Source organism: Pan paniscus, chromosome 18 (genome assembly GCF_029289425.2).
Source record: "Pan paniscus chromosome 18, NHGRI_mPanPan1-v2.0_pri, whole genome shotgun sequence".
NCBI lineage: Eukaryota > Metazoa > Chordata > Mammalia > Primates > Hominidae > Pan > Pan paniscus.
This window is the reverse complement of record NC_073267.2, coordinates 37,532,505-37,559,621: the sequence shown is the minus strand read 5'-3', so window position 1 is coordinate 37,559,621 and position 27,117 is coordinate 37,532,505. Positions and strand designations below refer to the sequence as shown.

Here is a 27,117-nt window from a genome sequence, read left to right as displayed (position 1 = left end):
TCCCCCCTTTTCTCCCCTTCCCTCTCCCCTCCCCCTCCCCCTTCTCTCCTCTCCCCCTTCTCTCCCCTCCCCTCTCCTCTCCCCCTTCTCTCCCCTCCCCTCTCCTCTCCCCGTTCTCTCCCCTCTCCTCTCCCCGTTCTTTCCCCTCCCCTCTCCTCTCCCCCTTCTCTCCCCTCCCCTCTCCTCTCCCCCCTTCTCTCCCCTGCCTTCTCCTCTCCCCCTTCCCTCTCCCCCTTCTCTCCCCTTCCCTCTCCTCTCCCCCTTCTCTCCCCTCCCCTCTCCTCTCCCCGTTCTCTCCCCTCCCCTCTCCCTGTTCTCTCCCCTCCCCTCTCCTTTCCCCCTTCTCTCCCCTCCCCTCTCCCCCCTTCTCTCCCCTCCCCTCTCCTCTCCCCCTTCCCTCTCCTCCTTCTCTCCCCCTTCCCTCTCCTCTCCCCCTTCTCTCCCCTCTCCTCTCCCCCCTTTTCTCCACTCCCCTTTCCTCTCTCCCCTCCTCCTCTCTCATGTGAAGAGGTGCCTTGTGTGGTCGGTGCGCTGCATCACGTGGTCCCCAGGTGGAGGCCCTGGGTCATGCAGAGCCACAGAAAATGCTTAGTGAGGAGGCTGTGGGGGTCCAGTCAAGTGGGCTCTCCAGCTGCAGGGCTGGGGGTGTGAGCCAGGTGAGGACCTGTGTAGAGAGGAGGGCATGTGCAAGGAGTGGGGCCAGGAGCGGGACTGGACACTGCTGGCTCCACACAGGGGCCCAGCAGGGAGCTCGTATGCCGCTCATGCCTGAAGCAGACGCTGCACAAGCTGGAGGCCATGATGCGCATCCTGCAGGCAGAGACCACCGCGGGCACCGTGACGCCCACCGCCATCGGAGACAGCATCCTCAACATCACAGGTGCCGCGGCCTGTGCCCCACGCCACCCGTCCGCCCCACGTGGCCCGTCCGCCCCATGCCGCCCTTTCGTCTGCCTCCCTCCTCCCCACAACCGCCTCGCCTTTGCCCCATCCCATCTTCGTCCCCCTTCCCTCCCCCCAATTCCCATCCTCATCCCCCTCCCCCAATTCCCATCCTTATCCCCCTCCAATTCCCATTCTCCTCCCCCTCCCCCTTCCCTATTACCATCCCTTTTCTCCATCTCTCTCCCCTTTTCTCCATTTCCCCCCCATCCTCCCCGTCCTTTTGTCCATTCCCCTCATCTTTCTTATCCCCCTTATTCTCCTTCCCCTCCCTTATTCCCCTTCCCCTCCCTTATCCCCCTTCCCCTCCCTTTCCTCCTGCTCCTCTTCTTCTCCCCTTTCTCTTTTCTCTACCCTTTTCCTTCCTTTTTCCTCCCTCTCCCCATCATCCCCCTCATCTTCATCCTCATCCCCATCCCCTTCCCCCTCCCCCTCCACCACTCTCTCTCCAGCTTCCCCCTTCCTTCTGCCTGCGCCTCGCTCTCTGCCCCCTCAGGTTCCCCCTTTCTCTCAGCCCCCACCCTCCGGCTCCCCCTTTTTGCCTGCCCCCACCCTCCCTCTGCCTCCCTGTCTCTGCACTGACCTCACGCCTGTCTGCAGGAGACCTCATCCACCTGGCCAGCTCAGACGTGCGGGCACCACAGCCCTCAGAGCTGGGAGCCGAGTCACCATCGCGGATGGTGGCGTCCCAGGCCTACAACCTGACCTCTGCCCTCATGCGCATCCTCACGCGCTCCCGCGTGCTCAATGAGGAGCACCTGATGCTGGCGGGTGAGGAGATCGTGGCCCAGGGCAAGCGATCGGACCCGCAGAGCCTGCTGTGCTATGGCGGCGCCCCAGGGCCTGGCTGCCACTTCTCCATCCCCTAGGCTTTCAGCAGGGCCCTGGCCAACCTCAGTGACGTGGTGCAGCTCATCTTTCTGGTGGACTCCAATCCCTTTCCCTTTGGCTATATCAGCAACTACACCGTCTCCACCAAGGTGGCCTCGATGGCGTTCCAGACACGGGCCGGCGCCCAGATCCCCATCGAGCGGCTGGCCTCAGAGCATGCCATCACCGTGAAGGTGCCCAACAACTCAGACTGGGCTGCCCGGGGCCACCGCAGCTCCGCCAACTCCGTTGTGGTCCAGCCCCAGGCCTCCGTCGGTGCTGTGGTCACCCTGGACAGCAGCAACCCTGCGGCCGTGCTGCATCTGCAGCTCAACTATACGCTGCTGGACGGTGCGTGCAGTGGGTGGGGCACACGCGGCCCCCTGGCCTTGTTCTTGGGGGGAAGGCCTTTCTCGTAGGGCTTCCATGGGTGTCTCTGGTGAAATTTGCTTTCTGTTTCATGGGCTGCTGGGGGCCTGGCCGGAGAGGAGCTGGGGGCCACGGAGAAGCAGGTGCCAGCTCTGGTGCAGAGGCTCCTATGGCCTTTCAGGCCCGTGGCAGAGGGTGGGCTCAGGAGGGCCATCGTGGGTGTCCCCCGGGTGGTTGAGCTTCCCGGCAGGCGTGTGACATGCGCGTTCTGCCCCAGGCCGCTACCTGTCTGAGGAATCCGAGCCCTACCTGGCAGTCTGTTTGCACTCGGAGCCCCGGCCCAATGAGCACAACTGCTCGGCTAGCAGGAGGATCCGCCCAGAGTCACTCCAGGGTGCCGACCACCGGCCCTACACCTTCTTCATTTCCCCGGGGTGAGCTCTGCGGGCTGGCCTGGCAGGGCAGGGCAGGGCATCATGGGTCAGCATTGCCCGGGTTACTGGCCCTATGGGGACGGCAGGCAGCGAGGGGACTGGACCGGGTATGGGGGGACTCTGACATCCAACCTGGCGGAGCCTGGGCTCACATCCACTGCCCCTTCCCTGCCCAGGAGCAGAGACCCAGCAGGGAGTTACCATCTGAACCTCTCCAGCCACTTCCGCTGGTCGGCGCTGGAGGTGTCCGTGGGCCTGTACACGTCCCTGTGCCAGTACTTCAGCGAGGAGGACATGGTGTGGCGGACAGAGGGGCTGCTGCCCCTGGAGGAGACCTCGCCCCGCCAGGCCGTCTGCCTCACCTGCCACCTCACCGCCTTCGGCGCCAGCCTCTTCGTGCCCCCAAGCCATGTCCGCTTTGTCTTTCCTGTGAGTGACCCTGTGCTCCTGGGAGCCTCTGCAGAGTTGAGGAGGGCCTGGGTGGGCTCGGCTCTATCCTGAGAAGGCACAGCTTGCACGTGACCTCCTGGGCCTGGCGGCTGTGTCCTCACAGGAGCCGACAGCGGATGTAAACTACATCGTCATGCTGACATGTGCTGTGTGCCTGGTGACCTACATGGTCATGGCCGCCATCCTGCACAAGCTGGACCAGTTGGATGCCAGCCGGGGCCGCGCCATCCCCTTCTGTGGGCAGCGGGGCCGCTTCAAGTACGAGATCCTCGTCAAGACAGGCTGGGGCCGGGGCTCAGGTGAGGGGCGCAGCGGGGTGGCAGGGCCTCCCCTGCTCTCACCGGCTGTGCTGGTTGCACCCTCTGGGAGTGAGTCTCGTTGCAGGCGTCAGAACAAGGCAGTTTTTGCAGTGCTGTGTGAAGGGCTCGTGTGTTCATCCTGGGAATGACCTCGTGAGCACTCACTGTCCCTGAGGACTAGGACAGCTCCCAGCTGGAAGTAGGTGCCAGTCAGTCAGGGTGGGCAGCCCACGTTCTGCACAGTAGCGTGGCCCCACAAGTGACGTGAGCATCGCTACCACTGTGGGAGACCGTGCATCCACCCGCAATCCTGACTGCATAGCTCGTCTCTCAGACGGAGGCGCCAGCACCCTCCCCGTGGCTGTTTCTTCAATACCTCCATTTTCCTTTCATTGGAATTGCCCTTCTGGCATTCCCTTTTTGTTTTCATTTTTCTTTTTTTGGAGACGGAGTCTCGCTCTGTTGCCCAGGCTGGAGTGCAATGGCGTGATCTTGGCTCACAGCAACTTCCAGCTCCTGGGTTTAAGCCATTCCCCTTAAGCGATTCTCCTGAGTAGCTGGGAGTACAGGTGCACGCCACCACACCCAGTTAATTTTTCACCATGTCGGCCAGGCGAACTCCTGACCTCAGGTGATCCGCCTGCCTCGGCCTGCCAGAGTGCTGGGATGACAGGTGTGAGCCATCACACCTGGCCGTGTTCCCATTTTTTATTTCCGTGCTGCTTTCATCTTCATTTCCCAGTTCTTTCTTTTGATTACCTACTTTTAAAAACTGTCGGCTAGGCGCGGTGGCTCACACCTGTAATCCGAGCACTTTGGGAGGCCGAGGCAGGCAAATCACGGGGTCAGGAGATCGAGACCATCCTGGCTAACGGTGAAACCCTGTCTCTACTAAAAAATACAAAAAAATTAGCCCGGCGTGGTGGCAGGCGCCTGTAGTCCCAGCTCCTCGGGAGACTGAGGTAGGAGAATGGCGTGAACCCAGGAGGCGGAGCTTGCAGTGAGCTGAGATTGCGCCACTGCACTCCAGCCTGGGTGACACAGCAAGACTCCATCTCAAAAAAAAAAAAAAAGAGAAAAAATACTGTCACCTGGGTCTGTCACTGGGAGAGGAGGTGACACAGCTTCACGCTTTGCAGTCTGTGCATGAACTGAGGGACGGGTGTGTGGTGCGGGTCACCGGTTGTGGCTTGACTGAGGCGTGGACAGGTGTGCAGTGCGGGTCACTGGTTGTGGTGTGGACTGAGGCGTGTGCAGCCATGTTTGCATGTCACAAGTTACAGTTCTTTCCATGTAACTTAATCATGTCCTTGAGGTCCTGCTGTTTATTGGACAAATTGCAGTAACCGCAGCTCCTCGTGTATGGCAGAGCCGTGCAAAGCCGGGACTGCCTGTGTGGCTCCTTGAGTGCGCGGAGGCCAAAGCTGAGATGACTTGCCTGGGATGCCACACGTGTTGGGCAGCAGACCGAGCCTCCCACCCCTCCCTCTTGCCCTCCAGGTACCACGGCCCACGTGGGCATCATGCTGTATGGGGTGGACAGCCGGAGCAGCCACTGGCACCTGGACGGCGACAGAGCCTTCCACCGCAACAGCCTGGACATCTTCCGGATCGCCACCCGCACAGCCTGGGTAGCGTGTGGAAGATCCGAGTGTGGCACGACAACAAAGGTCTGTGCGGACCCTGCCAAGCTCTGCCCCTCTGCCCCCGCATTGGGGTGCCCTGCGAGCCTGACCTCCCTCCCACGCCTCTGCAGGGCTCAGCCCTGCCTGGTTCCTGCAGCACATCATCGTCAGGGACCTGCAGACGGCACGCAGCCCCTTCTTCCTGGTCAATGACTGGCTTTCGGTGGAGACGGAGGCCAACGGGGGCCTGGTGGAGAAGGAGTTGCTGGCCGCGAGTAAGGCCTCGTTCCATGTTCCCACTCCGTGGGAGGTTGGGCAGGGTGGTCCTGCCCCGTGGCCTCCTGCAGTGCGGCCCTCCCTGCCTTCTAGGCGACGCAGCCCTGTTGCGCTTCCGGCGCCTGCTGGTGGCTGAGCTGCAGCGCGGCTTCTTTGACAAGCACATCTGGCTCTCCATATGGGACCGGCTGCCTCGTAGCTGTTTCACTCGCATCCAGAGGGCCACCTGCTGCGTTCTCCTCATCTGCCTCTTCCTGGGCGCCAACGCCGTGTGGTACGGGGCTGTTGGTGACTCTGCCTACAGGTGGGTGCCGTAGGGGTCGGGACAGCCTCTTCCTGCCCAGCCCTTCCTGCCCCTCAGCCTCACCTGTGTGGCCTCCTCTCCTCCACACAGCACGGGGCGTGTGTCCAGGCTGAGCCCGCTGAGCGTCGACACAGTCGCTGTTGGCCTGGTGTCCAGCGTGGTTGTCTATCCCGTCTACCTGGCCATCCTCTTTCTCTTCCGGATGTCCCGGAGCAAGGTGGGCTGGGGCTGGGGACCCGGGAGTACTGGGAATGGAGCCTGGGCCTCGGCACCATGCCCAGGGCCGCCACTTTCCAGTGCTGCAGCCAGAGGGAAAGGCGTCCACCAAAGGCTGCTCGGGAAGGGTCAACACACTTGAGCAGCCTTAGCTAGACTGACCAGGGAGAAAGAGAGAAGACTCAGAAGCCAGAATCGTGAAAGAACGAGGGCACTTTGCTAAGCAGATGCCACGGACAACTGCACAGCAGCACGCCAGATAACTCAGAAGAAGCAAGCACGCGGCTGTGCACGCTTCCGAAATGCACTCCAGAAGAAAATCTCAGTACGTCTATAGCAAGTGAAGAGGCCGAGTTGGTCCCTTAGAAACCTCCCAGTGGCCGGGCCGGGTGTGGTGGCTCACGCCTGTAATCCCAACACTTCAGGAGGCCGAGGTGGGCGGATCTGAGTCCAGGAGTCTGAGACCAGCCTGGGCAACATAGCAAGACCCCATCTATATAAAACATTAAAAAGGGCCAGGCACGGTGGCTCACGCCTGTAATCCCAACACTTTGGGAGGCCGAGGCGGGCAGATCACTTGAGGTCAGGAGTTCGAGACCAGCCTGGCCAACACAATGAAACCCCGTCTCTACTACAAATACAAAAACTTAGCTGGGCATGGTGGCGGGTGCCTGTAGTCCCAGCTACTCGAGAGGCTGAGGCAGGAGAATGGCATGAACCCAGGAGGCGGAGCTTGCAGTGAGCCGAGATTGCGCCACTGCACTCCATCCTGGGCAACGGAGCAAGACTCTGTCTCCAAAAAAAAAAAAATCCCACAAAAGCCCAGGCTCAGAGCCTTCACGATAGAATTTTTCTAAGCAGTTAAGGACGAATTAACACCAATCCTTCACAGCCTCTTTCCAAGAATACAGCAGGTGGGAACTCTTCCCATTCATACGGAAACGGTAGGCCGCACCCCTTAGGAATACACATGTGGGGTCCTCAAGAGGTTACATGCAAACTAACCCCAGCAGCACACAGAGAAGGCGCATAAGCCGCGACCAGGAGGTGTTGCTCCCGAGTCCGTGGCAGGAACCAGAGGCCCCATGTGGCTGCTCGTATTTAAGTTAATTAAAATGGAACGATGGCCGGGCGTGGTGGCTCACACCTGTAATCCCAGCACTTTGGGAGGCCGAGGCGGGCAGATCACTTGAGGTCAGGAGTTCCAAGACCAGCCTGGCCAACACAGTGAAACCCCGTCTCTACTAAAAATACAAAAAATTAGCTGGGCATCGTGGCAGGCACCTGTAATCCCAGCTACTCAGGAGGCTGAGCCAGGACAATCGCCTGAACGCAGGAGGTGGAGGTTGCAGTGAGCTGAGATTGCGCCAGTGCACTCCAGCCTGGGTGACAGAGCGAGACTCCATCTAAAAAAAAAAAAAAAATGAAATTTAAAACTCTGTTCCTTAGCTGCACCAGTCTGCTGTCAAGTGTTCAGTGGCACACGTCGCGAGCGGCTGCCATCACGGACGGTGCAGATGTCCCATATATCCAGCATTCTAGAACATTCTGTCAGATGGCACCGGGCTCTGCCCTGTCTGCTGAGGAGGTGGCTTCTCATCCCTGTCCTGAGCAGGTCTGAGCTGCCGCCCGCTGACCACTGCCCTCGTCCTGCAGGTGGCTGGGAGCCCGAGCCCCACACCTGCCGGGCAGCAGGTGCTGGATATTGAAAGCTGCCTGGACTCGTCCATGCTGGACAGCTCCTTCCTCACGTTCTCAGGCCTCCACGCTGAGGTGAGGGCTCTACTGGGGGTCCTGGGCTGGGCTGGGGGTCCTGCCGCCTTGGCGCAGCTTGGACTCAAGACACTGTGCACCTCTTAGCAGGCCTTTGCTGGACAGATGAAGAGTGACTTGTTTCTGGATGATTCTAAGAGGTGGGTTCCCTAGAGAAACCTCGAGCCCTGGTGCAGGTCACTGTGTCTGGGGTGCCGGGGGTGTGAGGGCTGCATGTCCTTGCTGGGTGTCTGTGGCTCCATGTGGTCACACCACCTGGGAGCAGGTTTGCTCGGAAGCCCAGGGTGTCCGTGCGTGACTGGACGGGGGTGGGGTGTGTGTGTGACACATCCCCTGGTACCTTGCTGACCCCGCGCCACCTGCAGTCTGGTGTGCTGGCCCTCCAGCGAGGGAACCCAGTTGGCCGGACCTGCTCAGTGACCCGTCCATTGTGGGTAGCAATCTGCGGCACAACCCCCACTTACTGGGTCTCTCCTTTTACAACCAACACAACCGAAATCTAGGGCTTCTTTTTTTTTTTTTTTTTTTTTTGAGACAGAGTCTCATTCCATTCTGTCACCCAGGCTGGAGTGCAATGGTACGATCTCGGCTCACTGCAGCCTCCGCCTCCCGGGTTCAAGGGATTGTCCCCCCTCAGCCTCCTGAGTAGCTGGGATTACAGGCGTGTGCCACCATGCCTGGCTAATTTTTGTATTTTTAGTAGAGACGGGGTTTCACCATGTTGGTCAGGCTGGTCTCGAACTCCTACCCTCGTGATCTGCCTGCCTCAGCCTCCCAAAGTGCTGGGATTACAGGCGTGAGCCACCATGCCCAGCCAAATCTAGGGCTGGAACATGGCTGCAGCATATAAATAGAATTGAATTCCATAGTTTTGTTAACCCTGTTTTTTGTTTGTTTGTAGTTGTTGCTGTTTTTGAGACAGAGTCTCGCTCTGTCGCCTAGGCTGGAGTGCAGTGGTGCAATCTCGGCTCACGGCAGACTCTGCCTCCCGGGTTCAAACTATTCTCCTGCCTCAGCCTCCCAAGTAGGTGGGACTACAGGCGCCTACCACCACACCCGGCTAATTTTTGTATTTTATTAGAGACAGGGTTTCACCATATTGGCCAGGCTGGTCTGCAACTCCTGACCTTGTGATCCGCCCACCTCGGCCTCCCAAAGTGCTGGGATTACAGGCGTGAGCCACCACACCCAGCCCCTGTTTTGTTTTTGTTTTGCTTGTTTCTTAGGGTTGTTTTTCTATTTATGGTAAAGGCATTGGCTTTCCATTTGTAGCATCAATAGAATATTTCCTGTTAACAATAACCTTATGTCATAGTAAATGGTAAAGGGATTTAAAGCAGTGGTTTTCAGCTGCCAGAGGCCTGAGTGAGTTTGGGCACACTCTGTGTGATCGGGCAGAAGGCCTGTAGGAAGTTTAGCCGAGGACAGGGCCAGGAAAGGTGATGGACAGTGGGGGTCTGTCCTGGTCACCAGGCCCCTGGGTCCTGCCCACCTGCTTGGAGCTCCCCACCCATCACACATGATGCTGCCAAGCCCTCTGGGTATTGTGGGCAAATACCTTAGGAGAGAAGCTGATGAACTTTGTTTCTTGAGATGCACAGATTCCTTGGACATCCCTGAGAGATCAATCATGAAAGTCAACTTGGTTTTCTCCCCCTCATTTGGGTTCAGAATTTAAAGTTCACACACACAGGCAGTAAGATGATATAGATAAGGACATCATCACTTGGTTTCGGATGTTAAAATGTCTAGGTGGGTTAGGGGTGATTTGAGATCACACAACCTTGTGCCACAAAGAGGAATTCCCAGGCCAGAGGGAGACATTTTATTGCCATGTTATGATCTTATCATTGAGTTGAAAGGCAATCTTGTTTCATTTTGGATTCTTTCTTATGTTTATGTCTTATAAGGGCACTTTGAATTTCCAAGCAAATAATAATTTTGAATTAGCTTTTAATCATTGACTTCTAGCACAGTTATATGATCAGAAACATGCTGTGTGATTTGATTGCTCTCAAACATATTGAGATTTGCTGGAACAAAATAAGTCAGGTTAATTTTTGTAAATGTACCATGCATGCTTAAAATGAATGTATCTACATTTGTTCCTGAGATACAGGTTGATGGGCGGATGGCTACATGGATGTGATGGAGATGGTTTACTATCGGGACCTTCCGCATCCTGCTGATGTTTTGTTGCTTAAGATATGAATGGCTGAGCGGAGGCTGTAAAACCTGGCACTCTGCTTGGGTATGAGGTTCTTCCTGCCATCCTGCCATCATTTGTTTTTTATGTTTTGTCGCCAAAAGTGACCTTGAGGAACCCTGGGAGCTCAGGAAGGAAGGAGCGCCCAGAAGCAGGGACAGGGAGCTGGTTGGGGAGGGCCAGAAATCAGGTTTGTGAAGGTTCCAGAGAGGACCTGGCCTTGGGAGGAGCGTGGGGGACTGAGATGGGGGAGGGGTCATTGGAATGATGCGGGCGCTACTTGGAATGTCCATTGTGAGGCACCACCGGGGTCATCAGGGATTGGTGGAGAGGGAGTATGAAGCCCCAGGGTTGCTAAGGGAGGGCCCAGACCGAAGAAGGTTTGGTGGAAAGCAGAACCTTAGTCTCCCTCTAATTGCTCCTAAGCCTCACGCTCCCTTGCCCTGCATGTCCTGTTGCTTCCCTGATCTTCTCCGTGACCTGTAGCTAAGCCTTCCACCAGTGCTTGAGAACTTAATTTGAACCGGATCCTTTCCCAGACCCTTTCTTCTTCTCCTCCTCCTCCACCTCCTCCAGGTGCCCAACAGCCCCCTTCTCCTCCTTTCCCTTCCCTTACTTCCCCCCTTCCCCTCCCCTTCCCCTTCCCCTCCCCTCCCCCTCCCCAACGCAGATCCGGCCCCCGGTCCCGTCCCCTTCCCTCCCCCCTGCCCTAAGCCACCTCCACCTCTGTCCTGGCCGCCTCAGGGCGCCTGAAAGGACCAGGACATGCGGGTGCGGTGGCTGCTCTTTTGGCTCCTCTTTTGGCTCCTGCTGGCATTTATCAGCCATCAGTCCACCTGTGTGAGTGGACGGGTGCTGTGGCTGCTCTTTCGGCTTCTCCTTTGGCTCCTGCTGGGATTTATCAGCCATCAGTCCACCTGTGTGAGTAGACGCTGGACCCGCGGGGTTTCTTCCTTTTTACTGGGCTGTGTCACGCGGCATGAAATGACACAGCTCAGGCCTGTAATCCCAGCACTTTAGGGGGCCGAGGTGGGCAGATCACTTGGGTCCAGGAGTTGAAGGCTAGCCAGGGCATCATAGCGAAACCCCATCTCTACAAAAAATTCCAAAAAAGATTAGTCGGGCCTGGTGGTGCGTACCTGTTATCCCAGTTACTGGAGAGGCTGAGGTGGGAGGATCGCTTGGGCCCAGGAGCTGGCCGTTGCAGTGAGCCGAGATGGCCCCACTGCACTCTTGTCTCTAACAAACAAAACGGACCAAAACAAAGTGAAATGTCATTTGGTTTGTGTCATCTGGTTTGGTGACTTTTTTTTTTTTTTTTTTTTAGACAGTCTCACTGTCGCCCAGGCTGGAGTGCAGTGGCAAGATCTCGGCTCACTGCAACCTCCGCTTCCGGGGTTCGAGCAATTGTCCTGCCTCAGCCTCCTGAGTAGCTCAGATTACAACGCCTGGCTAATTTTTGTATTTTTAGTAGAGACGGGGTTTCACCATGTTCGCCAGGATACTCTCCATCTCTTGACCTCGTGATCCGCCTGCCTCGGCCTCCCAGTGCTGGGATTACAGGCGTGAACCACCGCACCTGGCCAAAATATATAACCTTAAGTGTAAGTTTACTAACTTTGGAAAGTACATACACCAGCATAAACCAACCCCCTTTCAAGATCTACATTATTTTATTTATTTATTTTTTTGAGACAGTTTCTTCCTTGTTGCCCAGGCTGGAGTGCAATGGGGCAATAACAGCTCACCGCAACCTCTGCTTCCCAGGTTCGAGCGATTCTCCTGCCTCAGCCTCCCGAGTGGCTGGGATTACAGATATGTGCCACCACTCCCAGCTAATTTTGTATTTTTAGTAGAGATAGGGTTTCTCCATGTGGGTCAGGCTGGTTTTGAACTCCCGACCTCAGGTGATCCACCCGCCTCGGCCTCCCAAAGCGTTGGGATTACAGGCGTGAACCACCGTGCCCAGCCAAGATCTACACGATTATGTCACCCCAGAAAGTGAACGCTCACTCTTCCCAGCCAGTCTCTTTCTTATCATAGGTTAGCTTGCTTATTCTGGAATTTCGCGTATACAGATGCATGCCATGCCATAGGTACTCTTTTGTGTCTGCTTTATTCTGCTCAACACCATGTTTCTGAAATCGTTACCATTGTTGTATGGTTCTCTAACTCCATCATTTCCATTTCAGACTCAGCATATGCTGAGTTCAACCTGTTGAAGGGCTATCTCTGTTTAATTCACCATCTTGAAAGAAACATTTAAAATTGAGATGTTTTCAAGAATATATAGTTAAATCCTGAGGAATCAATGTAGAAATGTTATCACAAGCTGTCTGAACTTACTCAGGGGAAGTCTTCGTCTTCACTCACATAAGAGTCTAATGGAATTAATGTCAACAATCTTAGAGAAATCCCACACTATTCATGCCATTTTCATGATCTCCACCTTGGTAATTTTTTTTCTTTTTTTTTGAGACCGAGTCTCGCTCTGTCACCCAGGTTGAAGTGCAGTGGTGCGATCTCGGCTCACTGCAACCTCTGCCTCCCGGGTTCAAGTGATTCTTCTGCCTCAGCCTCCCAAGTAGCTGGAACTATAGGCGCGTGCCACCATGCCCTGCTAATTTTTTGTACTTTTAGTAGAGATGGGTTTCACCGTGTTAGCTAGGATGGTCTCAATCTCCTGATCTCGCGGTCCACCCACCTCGGCTTCCCAAAGTGCTGGGATTGCAGGCGTGAGCCACCACGCCCGGCCCACCTTGTTAATTTTTAAGCACTAAAATTGGATTCTTATTTGTGAATGAAGTAATCTCTTCATTGTATTTTTTTTTTTTTTTTACTTATGCTGAGCTTTAAATGACAAAGATTCATATAATCCAAGAGGGAAGTATTATTTAGAGGGATTCTTTTACCATGTGATATATAATAAATGCATCCAATGTTATACATCAATTTAAAAAGCAAATAACTAAAGAAAAGATAACTACTGGCCAGGTGCAGTGGCTCACACCTGTATTCCCAGCACTTTGGGAGGCCGAGGCAGGTGGATCATGAGGTCAGGAGTTGGAGACCAGCCTGGCCAAGATGGTGAAACCCTGTTTCTACTAAAAATACAAAAATTAGCCGAGCGTGGTGGCAGGCGCCTGTAATCCCAGTTACTCAGTAGCTGAGGCAGGAGAATCGCTTGAACCTGGGAGGCGGAGGTTGCAGTGAGCTGAGATCATGCCACTGCAATCTAGCCTGGGTGACAGAGCAAGACTTTGTCTCAAAACAAAAAGAAAAGATAATTACTTTATACTTAGCTTGTCTTAGCCATGAGTGACGGGCTGCATGTGGCCCAGGACAGTTTTGAATGCAGTTCAACACAAATTTGTAAACTTTCTTAAAACGTTAGGAGATTTTGGCCAGGTACAGTGGCTCATGCCTGTAATCCCAGCACTTTGGGAGGCTGAGGCGGGCAGATTACCTGAGGTCAGGAGTTCGAGACCACCCTGGCCAACATGGCAAAACCCCATCTCCACAAAAAATACAAAAATTTGCTGAGTGCACTGTCAGGCACCTGTACTCCCAGCTACTCAGGAGGCTGAGGCAGGAGAATCACTTGAACCTGAGAGGCAGAGGTTGCAGTGAGCCGAGAGCACACCACTGCACTCCAGCCTGGGTGACAGAGTGAGACCCCATCTCAAAAACAAAAACAAAAACAAAATGGCCGGGCACGGTGGCTCACACCTGTAATCCCAGCACTTTGGGAGGCCGAGGCAGGCAGATCGCCTGTCGGGAGTTCAAGGCCAGACTGGCCAACATGGTGAAACCTCATCTCTACTAAAAATACAAAAATTAGTCGGGCATGGTGGCAGAGACCTGTAATCTCAGCTGCTCGGGAGGCTGAGGGAGGAGAATGGCTTGAGCCCAGGAGCTGGAGGTTGCAGTGAGCCGAGATTGCACCACTGCACTCCAGCCTGGGCGACTGAGTGGTGCGGAACTCTGTCTCAAAAAAAAAAAAAAAAGAGGTTTTTTTTTAGATCATCAGCTGTTGTTAGTGTTAGTGTATGTTATGTGTGGCTCAAGACAACTTTGCTTCTTTTAATATAGGCAGGGAAGTCAAAAGATTGGATATCCCTGCTTTATACCAAGAAAGACAACACCCCACATTTGCAATGCCTAAAAACACTACCAGCCGTCTGAAAAACATGAGACTTCTAACTTCTGTTCTTTTTTGTAGCAGTGGAATCCCACGGTGATATCTGAGGGATGTGGTTACCTTTTGGAGGAGGTTGACGGTTTCTAAGGATGATTCTTTCTGAGTGAAATATTGTCAGTGTCATTGACCTTTTCATTATTTCAACTATTATTATTCCAGGTTATCAATACTCTGGCTGACCTTCGTCATCGTGGGACTGACTTTGGTGGAAGTCTTTGGTTACTTATCAGTACTGTGTTTCTGAGAAGTTATAAATTTGCCATCTCCCTCTGCACAAGTTACCTTTCTGTGAGTATACTAACTTTCTGTAGAGGTATACTTGTAATCACAAATAAGAATAAATTATATGAAACAATTCACGTTTCTGGACTTCATTATGAATATGTGGTTTTACCCCAAAAATCAGGGAAATGATTTATTAGCATAAGAATTATGAAAATACCTGCCATTTACATTATGAAAATTAAATAGGTCGGTGTTTGTTTAATAGAATGTCAACAGAGCTTTTGGTCAAAAATAAGTTTTTTTAACCTTTGTGCTATTTGTCACAGATGGAGTATGAGGTTTCGTCACTGAAATAGGAAAGTCTTCCTAAACTCTTCTGCTTTATAGTTCTATCGTATGGGTGGAAGGAAAGCTTCCAATCTCCTCTCTGAAGATTCCCTGCAGAAATGAGCTGACAACAGACAGCTTAACAGGAAAAGAAAAACATAGAACAGGCATAAACATGGGAACCAGCTGAAAAATGAGACTGCTAGAAAGGCTGGATGGTTGATGCTTAAAGAGCACCCTCTTCTGAGGGGAGAGGGAGATAGATGGAGATGTAGGCCATTTAGAGGAGCAGCAAATGATTTTTAGGGGAAATGAAAGAGCCCAAGGAACAAACAGTTGGCCTGAGACAAAGTTCCTCTGAGGTCATAGGGACGAGGTGACAAACTGCCGGAAGGTGAAGGGCAGAACTGCACTGCGTCTCATGATGCAGAGAAAGCCCCAGAGAATCTCTTAGAACTGCCCTCCAAGAGAATCAATGAAAAGTGTGTCTGGGCAGGGTAATTTTGAATGACATCATTCAAAGTGCATGTTCCCACTTGCAACCGGAGAGAGATCAGTATGTCAAAAGTCTGTACTTGGTAAGAATTTGGCTGCTAAGTTGTGCCATAATTTGTCTTTTGAGCCTTTTTTCCTTTGGGTAAGTTGAGCTCTACATTTTGTCTTGCCATTCATGACAGTAAAAATGTGGTCGTCTGGGGGCTGAACCTCCTTCTGAACAATGATCCAAGATAAAAGTACTAATACCACAATGCTTTTTTATATTCAAGGGAAGAGGAAGTATGTTTCAGTTTCACCACCTAGATAATTACACGTCATTTGGCACTGCCTTTCAAGATATGTAGAAAACAGAAAATATATGAGTTACGAAGATATCTAGGCACATTTAACATTCTCTATGCCACTTAGTCCTGAACAGAGAATTTTCGGTATAAATTGGAGGAAGCTTTTTTTTTTTTTTTTTTTTTTTTTTCTTTTCTCACCCCCAAGATGAGTCTCCCTCTGTTGCCCAGGCTGGAGTATAATGGTGTGAGCTCGGCTCACTGCAACCTCCACCTCCTGGCTTCAAGTGATTCCCCTGCCTCAGCCTCTCAAGTAGCTGGGATTACAGGTGCCCACCACCATGCCCAGCTAATTTTTGTATTTTTAGTAGAGTCGGGGTTTTACCATGTTGGCCAGGCTAGTCTCAAAACGACCTCAAATGATCCACCCGCCTCAGCCTCCCAAAGTGCTGGGATTACAAGCGTGAGCCACCACGTGAGCCAGGGGAAGTTTTTAAATTTACCACTTTTTAACAATTCCATTTAGGAAAGTTCAGTTGAGCTATTGGACTTGGACAACTTCGCACCTCTCATCTTTGTCCTTGTCATCTAGTCATCTATACCATTACCTCCTAAGCAGGGACATCATGGGTGCCATGAAGCATTCATGCGTGATGGCATTTCTTTGCTTCTCATTTCTTCGTGTGTTTGACATTTCTCCTAGCTCCAAACTGGGCCAGCTACCTTTCCTATGAAATCTAGCAGTAGCTGTGGGATAGACGTGGTTGCTCTTTTCATCTTTAGATTACCCGTTGCTTCTCTCGAAATCCTAGTACATGATTTTTTTTTTTATCCTATGTGCAGAAATCAGGAAAAAACAAATTCTACAAAGAATTTGAAAGATATTATTTCAGGCCAGGTGTGGTGGCTCATGCCTGTAATCCCAGCACTTTGGGAGGCTGAGGCAGGTGGATCACTTGAGGTCAGGAGTTCAAGACCAGATGGGCCAACATGGTGAAACCCCATCTCTACTAAAAAGACAAAAATTAGCCAGGCATGGTAGCGGGCACCTGTAATCCCAGCTACTTGGGAGGCCGAGGCACAAGAATCGCTTGAATCTGGGAGGTGGAGGTTGCCGTGCGCCAAGGTAGCGCCACTGCACTTCAGCATGGTTGAGTGACACTCCGTCTCAAGAAAAAAGTCATTTCAATGACTACCTCAGGAGATTCATAGGTATCTGACCCACATCTGAGATGGGATTTGCATTGCATTTTAGCTATGATGAGAACAAATATTTAATATCTTCGAAGATTAAAAGCATACTGTGATAATATGGAAATCTTGGTGGGAATTCAGTCATTAGTGAGAATGTTTTGCGTTAAGTTCAAACCAGCCTCAACGAAGCTGATGTGAGGGAAGGGAAAGTGAACTCTGAGTAGAGCAGGGACAGAAGGAAGATGCTCCAGTGCAGATCAGGAAGGAGCAGGTGGTGAAATGTTACAAATTCTAGAACTCAGAGAGCTGAAGGTAATTACTTCCTTTTCAGGTTGTGAAACATGTTAACCTGTGGTAAAATACTTACAAGATGATAATTACCATCTAACCGTGTTGAAGTGTGCAGTTCAGTTGTGTGAAGTATATTCATGTCATTTTTTTTTTTTTTTTTTTTTTGAGACGGAGTCTCACTCTGTCACCAGGCTGGAGTGCAGTGGTGGGATCTTGGCTCACTGCAACCTCTGCCTCCTGGGTTCAAGCAGTTCTCCTGCCTCAGCCTCCCGAGTAGCTGGGACTACTGGCGTGCATCACCATGCTCAGCTAATTTTTGTATTTTTAGTAGAGATGGGGTTTCACCATGTTGCCCAGGATGGTCTCCATCTCTTGACCTTGTGATTCACCCGCCTCAGCCTCCGAAAGTGCTGGGATTACATGCGTGAGCTACCGCACCTGGCCTATTTTTTTTTTTTTTTTGAGACAGAGTTTCAATTTTGTTGCCCAGGTTGGAGTGCGATGGCACAATCTCAGCTCACCACAACCTTTTCCTGCTGGGTTCAAGTGATTCTCCTGCCTCAGCCTCCCGACTAGCTGGGATTACAGGCATGCACCACCATGCCTGGCTAATTTTGTATTTTTAGCAGAGACAGCGTTTCTCTATGTTGGTGAGGCTGGTCTCAAACTCCCGACCTCAGGTGATCCGCCTGCCTCGGCCTCCCAAAGTGCTGGGATTACAGGAGTGAGCCACCGTGCCAGCCTCATGTCATTCTTGTGTGTGTGTGTGTGTGTGTGTGTGTGTGTGTGTGTGTGTGTGTGTGTGTGTGTGACAGAGTCTCATTCTGTCGCTCAGGCTGGAGTGCAGTGGTGTGATCTCGGCTCACTGCAACCTCCGCCTCCCAGCTTCAAACGGTTTTGTGCCTCAGCCTCCCGAGTAGCTCGGATTACAGGCACCCGCTGCCATGCCCGGCTAATTTTTGCAGTTTTAGTAGCGACAGGGTTTCACCATCTTGTCCAGGCTGGTCTTGAACTCCTGACCCCGTGATCCACCTGCCTCGGCCTCCCAAAGTACTGGGATTATACGCATGAGCCACCGTGCCCAGCCGTCATTCTTATATTATTATTTCCTAGGTGTGTTTCCTGAAGACTCTCTTCCCGTCTCAAAATGGACATGATGGATCCACGGATGTACAGCAGAGAGCCAGGAGGTCCAACCACCGTAGACAGGAAGGTATGGCTCTGTTGGAGTCCCCATAGTGTGGAAATGAGTTTGCCCTGGAAAGGGAAAGAACAGCTTCTTGCCCTCAGGTTTCTCACCTTCTCCTCTCCTCACTCTGACCAAGGGCTGAGGTCCATTTGTATGCACACAAAGAAAAGAGTTTCTTCCTTTCTAGGAATTAAAATTGTCCTGGAAGCCATCTTTACTTTATGGAGACAGGTGAAAACCAAAGTTCGAGCTAAAATCCATAAGATGAAGGTGACAACAAAAGTCAACCGTCATGACAAAATCAATGGAAAGAGGAAGACCACCAAAGAACAGTAAGATGTGCCTTGATACAAATATTGTTGTATGAACCATGTGCCAATCAAAGTAGACAACTGTAAAGTCCTTGAGAATATTTTCTACAATATTTGTGGCAAATTCAGTGGGTTCATAATTGAGTTTGTCCTTTCTGCTTCATTAGTTTAAGATGTATAATTCCTTTCCCTTCCTACATTCTTGTTTGTAATTTTTTTGGGGGAAGAGGAGTTGCTAGTACTGGCATTGGTTTTCCTTTCTCTCTCTCTCTCTTTTTTTTTTTTTCCTGAGATGGAGCTTTGCTCTTGTTGCCCAGGCTGTAGTGCAATGGCACAATCTCAGCTCACTGCCTTTTGGGTTCAAGCAATTCTCCTGCCTCAGCCTCCCAAGTAGCTGGGATTACTGGTGCCCACCACCACGCCCAGCTAATTTTTGTATTTTTCCTAGAGATGGGGTTTCACCATGTTGTCCAGGCTGGTCTCGAACTTCTGACCTCAGGTAATCCACCCGCCTCAGCCTCCCAAAGTGCTGGGATTAGAGGCGTGAGCCACCACACCCAGCCTTTTTTTTTTTTTTTTTAATTTTGAGATAGAGTCTCGCTCTGTCGCCCAGGCTGGAGTGCTATGGTGCAATCTTGGCTCACTGCAACCTCTGCCTCCCAGTTTGAAGCAACTCTGCCTCAGCTTCCCGAGTAGCTTGGATTACAGGTGTGTGCCGCCACATTCGGCCAATTTTTTTTTTTTTTTTTTTTTTTTTTTTGAGACAGAGTCTCACTCTGTCACCCAGGCTAGAGTGCAGTGGCATGATCTTGGCTCACTGCAACCTCCGCCTCCCAGGTTCAAACGATTCTTATCCCTCAGCCTCTTGAGTAGCTGGGACACCATGCCCGGATAATTTTTGTATTTTTAGTAGAGGCGGTGTTTCACCATATTGGCCAAGCTGGTCTAGAACTCCTGACATCATTATCCACACACCTCGGCCTCCCAATGTGCTGGGATTACAGGTGTGAGCCACCGTGCCCAGCCCAATTTTTGTATTTTTAGTAGAGACAGGGGTTCACCATGTTGGCCAGGCTAGTCTTGAACTCCTGACCTCAGGTGATCTGCCTACCTCAGCCTCCCAGTGTGAGCCACCGCACCCAGCCTGGATTGTTGAATTCAATGCTTGGGTCACCTCCAGATTCATTTTCACAGTCTTTCATGTTTTGGTCGTATTACATTGTATTTTGCTGCCATATGACTGATCTTTTTTGTTAAATGTGAGATACTTGTTAAAAAATAGTTAGCAATGAATTGAGGCCTAGTAGCATGTTATCTTGCTGCAGAAGAGATGGGAGTCTACTTCTGGGGGATGGTCAGGGGTCCTCCATAGAGGCTGCAATTGAGGTCGTCGGTGCAGGCTCAGTCCCTACAAAGGCCAGGGTATTTCCTGTCCACCTCTATTCTGTTGCATGACCCTTCTGGGTCTCAACCAGAGCCAGTGGACTTCAGTATGGGTCGCTTTCATTGGCAGACGCTCAATCCACTTGTTTTCCATCTAACCCCACGCATGTGTGCAAAAGCTGCTCTGCTTCTTTGCATCTCAGTAGTTCCTTCTGGAATTCAGCAATGAAACTCAGGGAAATGGGTTCCAAATGCGAGGCTGACTTTCGTCCTGGGTTTCCTTCTTCTCCGTCTTCACCTCGTGTCTGTTTACTGCCATGTTAGCAATTTGATGTATTCAATCATGGGTTTTATATTCTGTTTGGTGTCCCCCATTGTTCTCATCGGAGATCAGAAGCTTCAGATGCACTTATGTCAACTCAAGAGTAGAATGCTTCCTTAGCTTCCCTCCAGAGTCAGGTTTTGTGTTTCTAGTTCCCAAGTGCACAGCAGGAGTAGTGATGTCCTCACTGGCTTCTCATTTGCATTAAACTGTGAGCTTCTTTAGCGTGGGGACAGGACCCTGCTCCCATTGCATTCTCAGCACCTCACCACACACTCCTTGTTGGAGGCCACTCCAGACAGCATGTGCTGAAGGATACCCTGTGGTCAGAAACAAGTTCATTAACTTTCTCTTTGAAGTGTTTTCGTCCCTGTTTCCTAGCGTTCTGGGAATTTTACACATCCTTCCTATAAAACCAAGTATAAGGTGAGATCCTTAGGATCAGGACCATGAATCAAGTGGTGTGAGGGCAACACAGCAAACTTACCCTTTTTAGGCCGTTTCCTTTTTCTGCCCTCAATCTCTGTGAACTGAACCTTGTTAAAGTCAGTCAACACCAGGGTGGATGGTTTGCAGTTGTCACCTATTTTCAGGACATAACACCCTGACTTAGGAGCCATTCCGATCATTTCTAATTCAATAGATGCGCCCAGCATTCAGATTGCCTTTTCAGGATCTTTAAAGTCGATGACAAGAGTTCCAGTCCTGAATCATGGCAAAGTGCAGTAGTGAACTGCGGGGTTAATGACACCATATTCTGGAAGGATCTCTCTATGGCTGATGGTCTCAGTTCCGGCATGAGCCTCTGGGTCTCACACAGGAGGAGTCAGATGAGGAGCAATGCTCTGCTTCCGATGGAGTTAGTTGTGATGAATTGGTGAGGTCTGGTTTTTCACACTGAACTAAAATGAGCTTTTGCTGTGTCAAGCACAAGACTGACCCCAGAGACACACATAGTGCACCTCATAGAAGCTTTTAATAGTCTTTATATTTACTAAAGAATAGGACTAACTATGGAACTATGAAGATGAGCTGGAAATGACAGGTGACTTGCCAGCAGGCCAGAGTGTGATTTTTTTTTTGTCCCTCAATGGGAGGTGTCCATTCTTCCTTCAGTTGTGAGAATCAGTTGGTTCATTTATGGGAAGGTTGCAGGGGGGGATCTTTGAATCACAGCCTTCAGATGCCAGAAGGGCAGAGGGAATCCCACACGGGCTGGTGGATCATGTGTGTGCATTTCTCTCCCTTCTAGTCTGAGGAAACTAAGTATGAAAGGACGTGAGCATGCAGCAAAGGAGAGGCAGCTATCAGAGGCAGAGGAAAATGGGAAATTGGATATGAAAGAAATACAAACCTACAAGTGAGTTCAGAAACTGAACCCCACCCTCTTGGGAAACGCCCATTGGAGTGTTGTTTTTAACCTTTGTACAATGTTTAGACCCAGTAAATGCATAAATAGAAACAAATGGTCAGAAGACATATCGTGAGAGAGAGAGAGAGTTCACAAAACAGAAAACAAAGTACCTTAATATTTACCAGTGACCAAAAGATGTGAAGCAGCAAAACGTCTCCTGACCCCATTGCCAGCTAGACTGTGTGGAAACTCAGTTCATACCAGCCATTCTAGGGGTGGGGTGAGTTGTTGTCATCCTTAGGAAAGTGTGTTGTAGGATCAACCACATCCTTCAAAAGGACTATGCCTGTTTATAAGCCCAGCTGTTTCTGCCCTGTGAAACACGGTAAGGATATTAATACAAAGAGAATACAGCTTTACGATAAAAGATGCTCAATGAAGGATGAATTAGGGATATACTGAGAATGGGGAAGGAAACTGTCATCTCAGAAGTCAGCAGGTAGTAAGCAAGAGGAGGAATCAATATAGCAACAGTTTGGATCAGACTGTACAGTTTTTTGTTTTTGTTTTTGTTTTTGTTTTTCTGAGATGGAGTCTCGCTGTGTCACCCAGGCTGGAGTGCAATGACGTGATCTTGGCTCACTGCAACCTCCGCCTCCCAGGTTCAAGTGATTCCCTTGCCTCAGCCTCCCGAGTAGCTGGGATTACAGGTGCCTGCCACCACGCCCGGCTAATGTTTTGTATTTTTAGTAGAGACGGGGTTTCACTGTATTAGCCAGGATGGTCTCAATCTCCTGACCTCGTGATCCATCCGCCTCGCCCTCCCAGAGTGCTGGGATTACAGGCATCAGCCACCGTGACCGGCTCAGACTGTACTCTTACAGCCATCTGAAATAAGTTTTCTAGGTAGAGATAGATTGTGTAAGGGTACAGTTGTGAGGATAACAGAAACGTGGCAGATTATTTAAAATCATCCTGAAAGTGGTGCTTTATCTGATGAAAGTGATTGTAATCCATAGGGAACTGTTTGAACGTGCGCAAGCGTTGCGGCGGCGGGCAGAGGACTACCACAAATGCAAAGTAAGGAGCTTCCTCCCCGCAGCTGCAGGATAGTTCAGTGCTGATGCAGATGATGCCACGGCCCTTAGACTCTCTCAACATTCAATTTCTCATGTGTTGGCTTTTTCAGATCCCCCCTTCTGCAAGAAAGCCTCTTTGCAACTGGGTAAGTTTGCTTGTTTTCCTTGCTTTTGGACATAGTCTGCCAGGTCAGGACATGGATACATTTTTCTCCCTACGGCTCTGTGCTCAAGCCCTGCAGAGGGAGATGGCAGAGAGGAAGGCTGCCTACAAGCATCACAGTCCCATCCCTCTTGGTAACCGTGTTGTGCAAAAACACCTTCATCCCCACCCAGTGGGGCCCCGATCTAATATTCTAAGTGTCAGAGGTTCCGTATTTGTAATAGCAAATGGGCCCTGACTGTAAATTAGTGAAGAGTGAATGTAACTTATTACCCCAGGGACAATTCCAAGTGAAGGCCTTAAATGATGCTCAGCTAAGCTGGTTCTTGTGTGGCCTCTGTACCTTCAAAAGCTGTCGAGTCCTATGATTACACGTGATGGGACTTGTACACTTGAAGTGAAACACAGTTTTAAAACTTGCTTTGTTTAGAATTCCCACCTCATTTTTGCATGGACAAAAGTATTCTTTATGTCCTAGTGCACTTACAATTTGGTATTACCTGGGAGTGAAAAGAAATATTACAGCCATGCCTAACTGACTTCTTGAGGTAAGATTGTTCTGTCAGAAAACCCTCTCCCAGTTCCCCTGCAGCTCTTCAGGAATCCACATCTCTCCAGAGCTCTTTGTTCTCATGGGTGGCACCTCCAGAGTGAAGAAGATTCTTTGTCAAGAAGGGAAACAGAGGGGAAATGAGAGGGTCCTGCAGGCAGAGCTGGAATCAACTTCCACTCTGCCTCTTGCAAGCTGTGTGACCCTGGGCACAATTTCTCCTTCCTCTGGAAACCTCTGTTTTCTTGGATTTGGAGCAGGGTGGTCACACTGACCTTGCAGAGTTCTGAGAATCAGAGACAGAACATAAAAGGCCTGGAAAACATTCTCCAAAAAGAAGCTGCAACATGTGTGGACAATGGGCTTTTCATGCCTCTCTTACTGTCTCTTACTGTCTGTTGACCTGGTGCAAGAAACATGCTCTGGTGATGGCTGTGAGGGAGGAATGAGGATAGACATAGACACTCCTGTGTCTCAAACATGCTTCTGTATTACTCTGTTATGACTCTGTCTTCCCTGGGGCAGGACCCCAGCCTGCCTACATTTGCAGACAGACACAGTGGCATGTGGAGACAACAGTGTGTCCCAATGACTTTTCTTTACCCCCCAGCTGTCGGCAGTACTCAGTGGAAGGGTGATATTATGACACTGATACTGCTATTCTGAAACCTGGAGGATGGAAAGGTGCAAAAATCTATCACCAGCAACAGAAGGTGCAGACTGTGTTGGTGGCGGTAATTTTGTCCATCAAATGAATATGTGTGAAAACATTCCCTCCTTTGTCCCTACAGGTCAGAATGGCGGCAGCGGAGCATCGTCATTCTTCAGGATTGCCCTACCGGCCCTACCTCACAGCTGAAACTTTAAAAACCAGGATGGGCCGCCAGCCACCTCCTCCAACTCAACAACGTTCTATAAAGGATAACTCCCTGAGCCTCAAGACACCTCCCGAGTGTCCGCTCCATCCCCTTCCACCCTCAGCGGATGATAATCTCAAGATACCTCCCGAGTGTCTCCTCACTCCTCTTCCACCCTCAGCGGATAATCTCAAGACACCTCCCGCATGTGCGCTCTATCCCCCTCCACCCTCAGCGGATGATAATCTCAAGACACCTCCCGCGTGGGCGCTCTATCCCCCTCCACCCTCAGCGGATGATAATCTCAAGACACCTCCCGAGTGTCTGATCACTCCGCTTCCACCCTGAGCGGATGATAATCTCAAGAAACTAACAAAGAATAAATAAATAATATAAAAATAAAATGAATACTGCAGTCCTTATGTTATTGCTTTGTTTCAATATCTGGTATGATTGCCTGAGGGACCTGAGGTTTTTAATCGTAGGGTTTTTTTTTAATCTTTAGAAGTGGTTGGTTATGTAAAATATTATTATTTGTTTTTTTTTTTTTGAGGCTGGATTTTGCTCTGTCACCCAGGCTGGAGTGCAGTGGCTCGATCACAGCTCACTGCAGCCTCAACCTCCTGGGCTTCAAGCAATCCTCCTGCCCCAGCCTCCCAAGTAGCTGGGATCACAGATGTGTGCCACCACGCCTGGCCAATGTTAAAAAATCCTTTAACTTTTTTGTAGAGATGCACTCCTGGACTCAAGCGATCCTCCTACTTGTCCCGACCACCAGCCTCTTTCTGATAAACATTTACACTGTTTATTATCTGATGCCATTTCTATCTTCTTCCTTGTCGTCCAGACATCAAAGAATTAGGTTTCTTCAGGGTTTTCTTTTTCAAGTGCTCAGTGTTAAAGATCACTCACATTAGGGCCACACACCACAGCTCATGCCTGTAATCCCAGCACTTTGGGAGCCCGAGGCGGGCAGAGCACTTGAGGTGGGGAGTTTGAGACCAGCCCAGCCAACTTGGTGAAACCCCACCTCTACTGAAAAAAATACAAAAATTAGCTGGGCGTGATGGTGCATGCCTGTAGTCCCAGCCACTTGGGAGGCTGAGGCATGAGAATCGCTTGAACCCAGGAGGCAGAGGTTGTAGTGAGCCGAGATCACATCAGCACACTCTAGCCTGGGTGACAGAGCGAGACTGACTCAAAAAATAAATAAAATAAATATCACTTACATTAGATATACCCAAGGGGTGGTCTATAGAGAGTTGGAAGCAGTGGTTATTGCAACAGGGGCATGGAAGTCATCTGGCTATGCCAGGATGCCCAGGGGATACTCGGGGTGGGTGGCATGGTGGAGCTGGGACTCACTGCACAGGACGCTCTGATTGACGCACTGCCAGGAGTAGCGCTCTGTCTTGGGGCTGCAGCCGGCCTCCTCAGCTCGAGTGTAACAACAGTCGTGGCCATGGCAGCACCTGCGGATGTCACATGGGCAGGACACCAGGTGGGTGAAGCTCTCTCCTGGCCCTCCTCTCTTGCCAGGACCATGGGTGACTGAAGACCCCCAGGGAGGCACAGCATCCTCTTATCTAAGATTTTTTTTTTTTTTTTTTTAAGAGACAGGGTCTTTCTCTGTCGCCCAGGCTGGACGGCAGAGGCACAATCATAGCTCACGGCAGCCTTGAACTCCTGGGCTCAAGCGATCCTCCCACTTCAGTGTCCCAAGTAGCTGAGACTACAGGCACACGCCAGCATGCCCGGCTGGTTTTTTAATTTGTATTTCCTTTGAGACAGCGTATCTCTCTGTTGCTCAGGCTGGAGTGCAATGGCTAAATCAGCTCACTTTAGCCTTGAATTCCCGGGCTCAAGTGATACTGCCAGCTCAACCTCCCAAGTATGCTACTACAGGAACACAAACTCCTTTCAAATGCTGGGATTACAGGTGGGAGCTACTGTACACCTGGCCTCATCTAAGCTGTTTCCCTGAAAATCCCCGACTTGGGTAATGATTCCATTGGCCCCACCATGCCCTGTCCTGCCTTCCTGGCTGTGCCCAAGCTTGGTCCCTGCCTGCCTGCCTGCCTCCCTCTCTGGGTCTCGAGCTCCTGTGACACATGACTCCTCTCTCTTCCTGGAGTGATCCAAGCCCTGCCACTTCCTGACTTTGCCCACACTGTACCCTCTGCCTGGGGCAACTTCATGTCTGCCCATTGTCCCTTAGGCCTCAGCCCAGGCACAAGCCCCTGCCTCCGGAGGTCATCCAGGCCTCACCAGGCTACACCCTCTCGTAAAATTGGATTCCCTCCCTTCAGGGCAGGTTTACAATGAAATCCTCCTCAGAGGCCAGGTGCGGTGACACCCATCTGTAATCCCAGCACTTTGGGAGGCTGAGGTGGGAGGATCACTTGAGGCCAGGGGGTCGAGACCAGCCTGGGCAACATAAGAGAGACTCTTGTCTCTATAACAAATTTAAAAATTAGCTCACCAGGCCAGGCTCAGTGGCTCATGCCTGTAATCCCAACACTTTGAGAGGCCGAGGCAGGTGGATCACAAGGTCAGGAGTTCGAGAGCAGCCTGACCAACATGGTGAAACCCTGTCTCTACTAAAAATACAAGATTAGCCAGGCATGGTGGCACGCACCTGTAATCCCAGCTACTCGGGAGGCTGAAGTAGGAGAATTGCTTGAACCCAGGAGGTGGAGGTTGCGGTGAGCCAAGATCATGCCATTGCAGTCCAGCCTGAGCGACAGAGCAAGACTCTGTCTCGAGACAATAAAAACACACAAAAAATTAACTCGCCATGATGGCACATGCCTATAGTCCTAGCTACTTGGGAGGCTGAGGTGGGAGGATTCCCTTCAGCCCAGTAGTTTGAGGCTGCAGTGAGCCACTATGATTGTGCCACTGCACTCTAACCTGGGCAAAAGCGAGACCCCAGGCTAGAGTGCATGATTTTGGGTCACTGCAACCTCCACCTCCCAGGTTCAAGTGATTCTCCTGCCTCAGCCTCTTGAGTAGCTGGGACTACAGGCATGTGCCACCACGCCTGGGTAATTTTTGTATTTTTAGTAGAGACAGGGTTTAGTAGAGACCATGGTGAAACCCCGTCTCTATTAAACAAATCTCTACTA

General features: G+C 51.1%; 2 protein-coding genes across 3 annotated transcripts in view; both read left to right on the top strand.

The window, feature by feature from the left end:
• LOC117977914 (BOS complex subunit NOMO3-like) overlaps nt 1–1,811 on the top strand; it is a 36,317-nt gene extending 34,506 nt beyond the window's left edge. For both annotated transcript variants that reach the window (XM_055100209.2, XM_055100210.2), the window contains exons 16-17: nt 736–880; nt 1,543–1,811. In XM_055100209.2, the coding sequence (XP_054956184.1) occupies nt 736–880; nt 1,543–1,811 (414 nt within the window). The remainder of the gene's footprint in view (nt 1–735; nt 881–1,542) is intronic.
• A 120-nt stretch (nt 1,812–1,931) lies between these two features.
• On the top strand, nt 1,932–24,377 carry LOC117976213 (polycystin-1-like). Its single transcript, XM_055100208.1, is given in 18 exon segments — nt 1,932–2,163; nt 2,459–2,615; nt 2,792–3,044; nt 3,169–3,364; nt 4,865–4,978; nt 4,981–5,034; nt 5,121–5,264; nt 5,359–5,569; nt 5,660–5,786; nt 7,442–7,558; nt 14,125–14,253; nt 17,895–17,994; nt 18,158–18,302; nt 21,239–21,346; nt 22,360–22,420; nt 22,530–22,565; nt 23,924–24,315; nt 24,317–24,377. Coding segments are annotated over 18 exon segments (2,622 nt in total). The 3' UTR covers nt 24,363–24,377.
• The last annotated feature ends 2,740 nt before the right edge of the window (nt 24,378–27,117 follow it).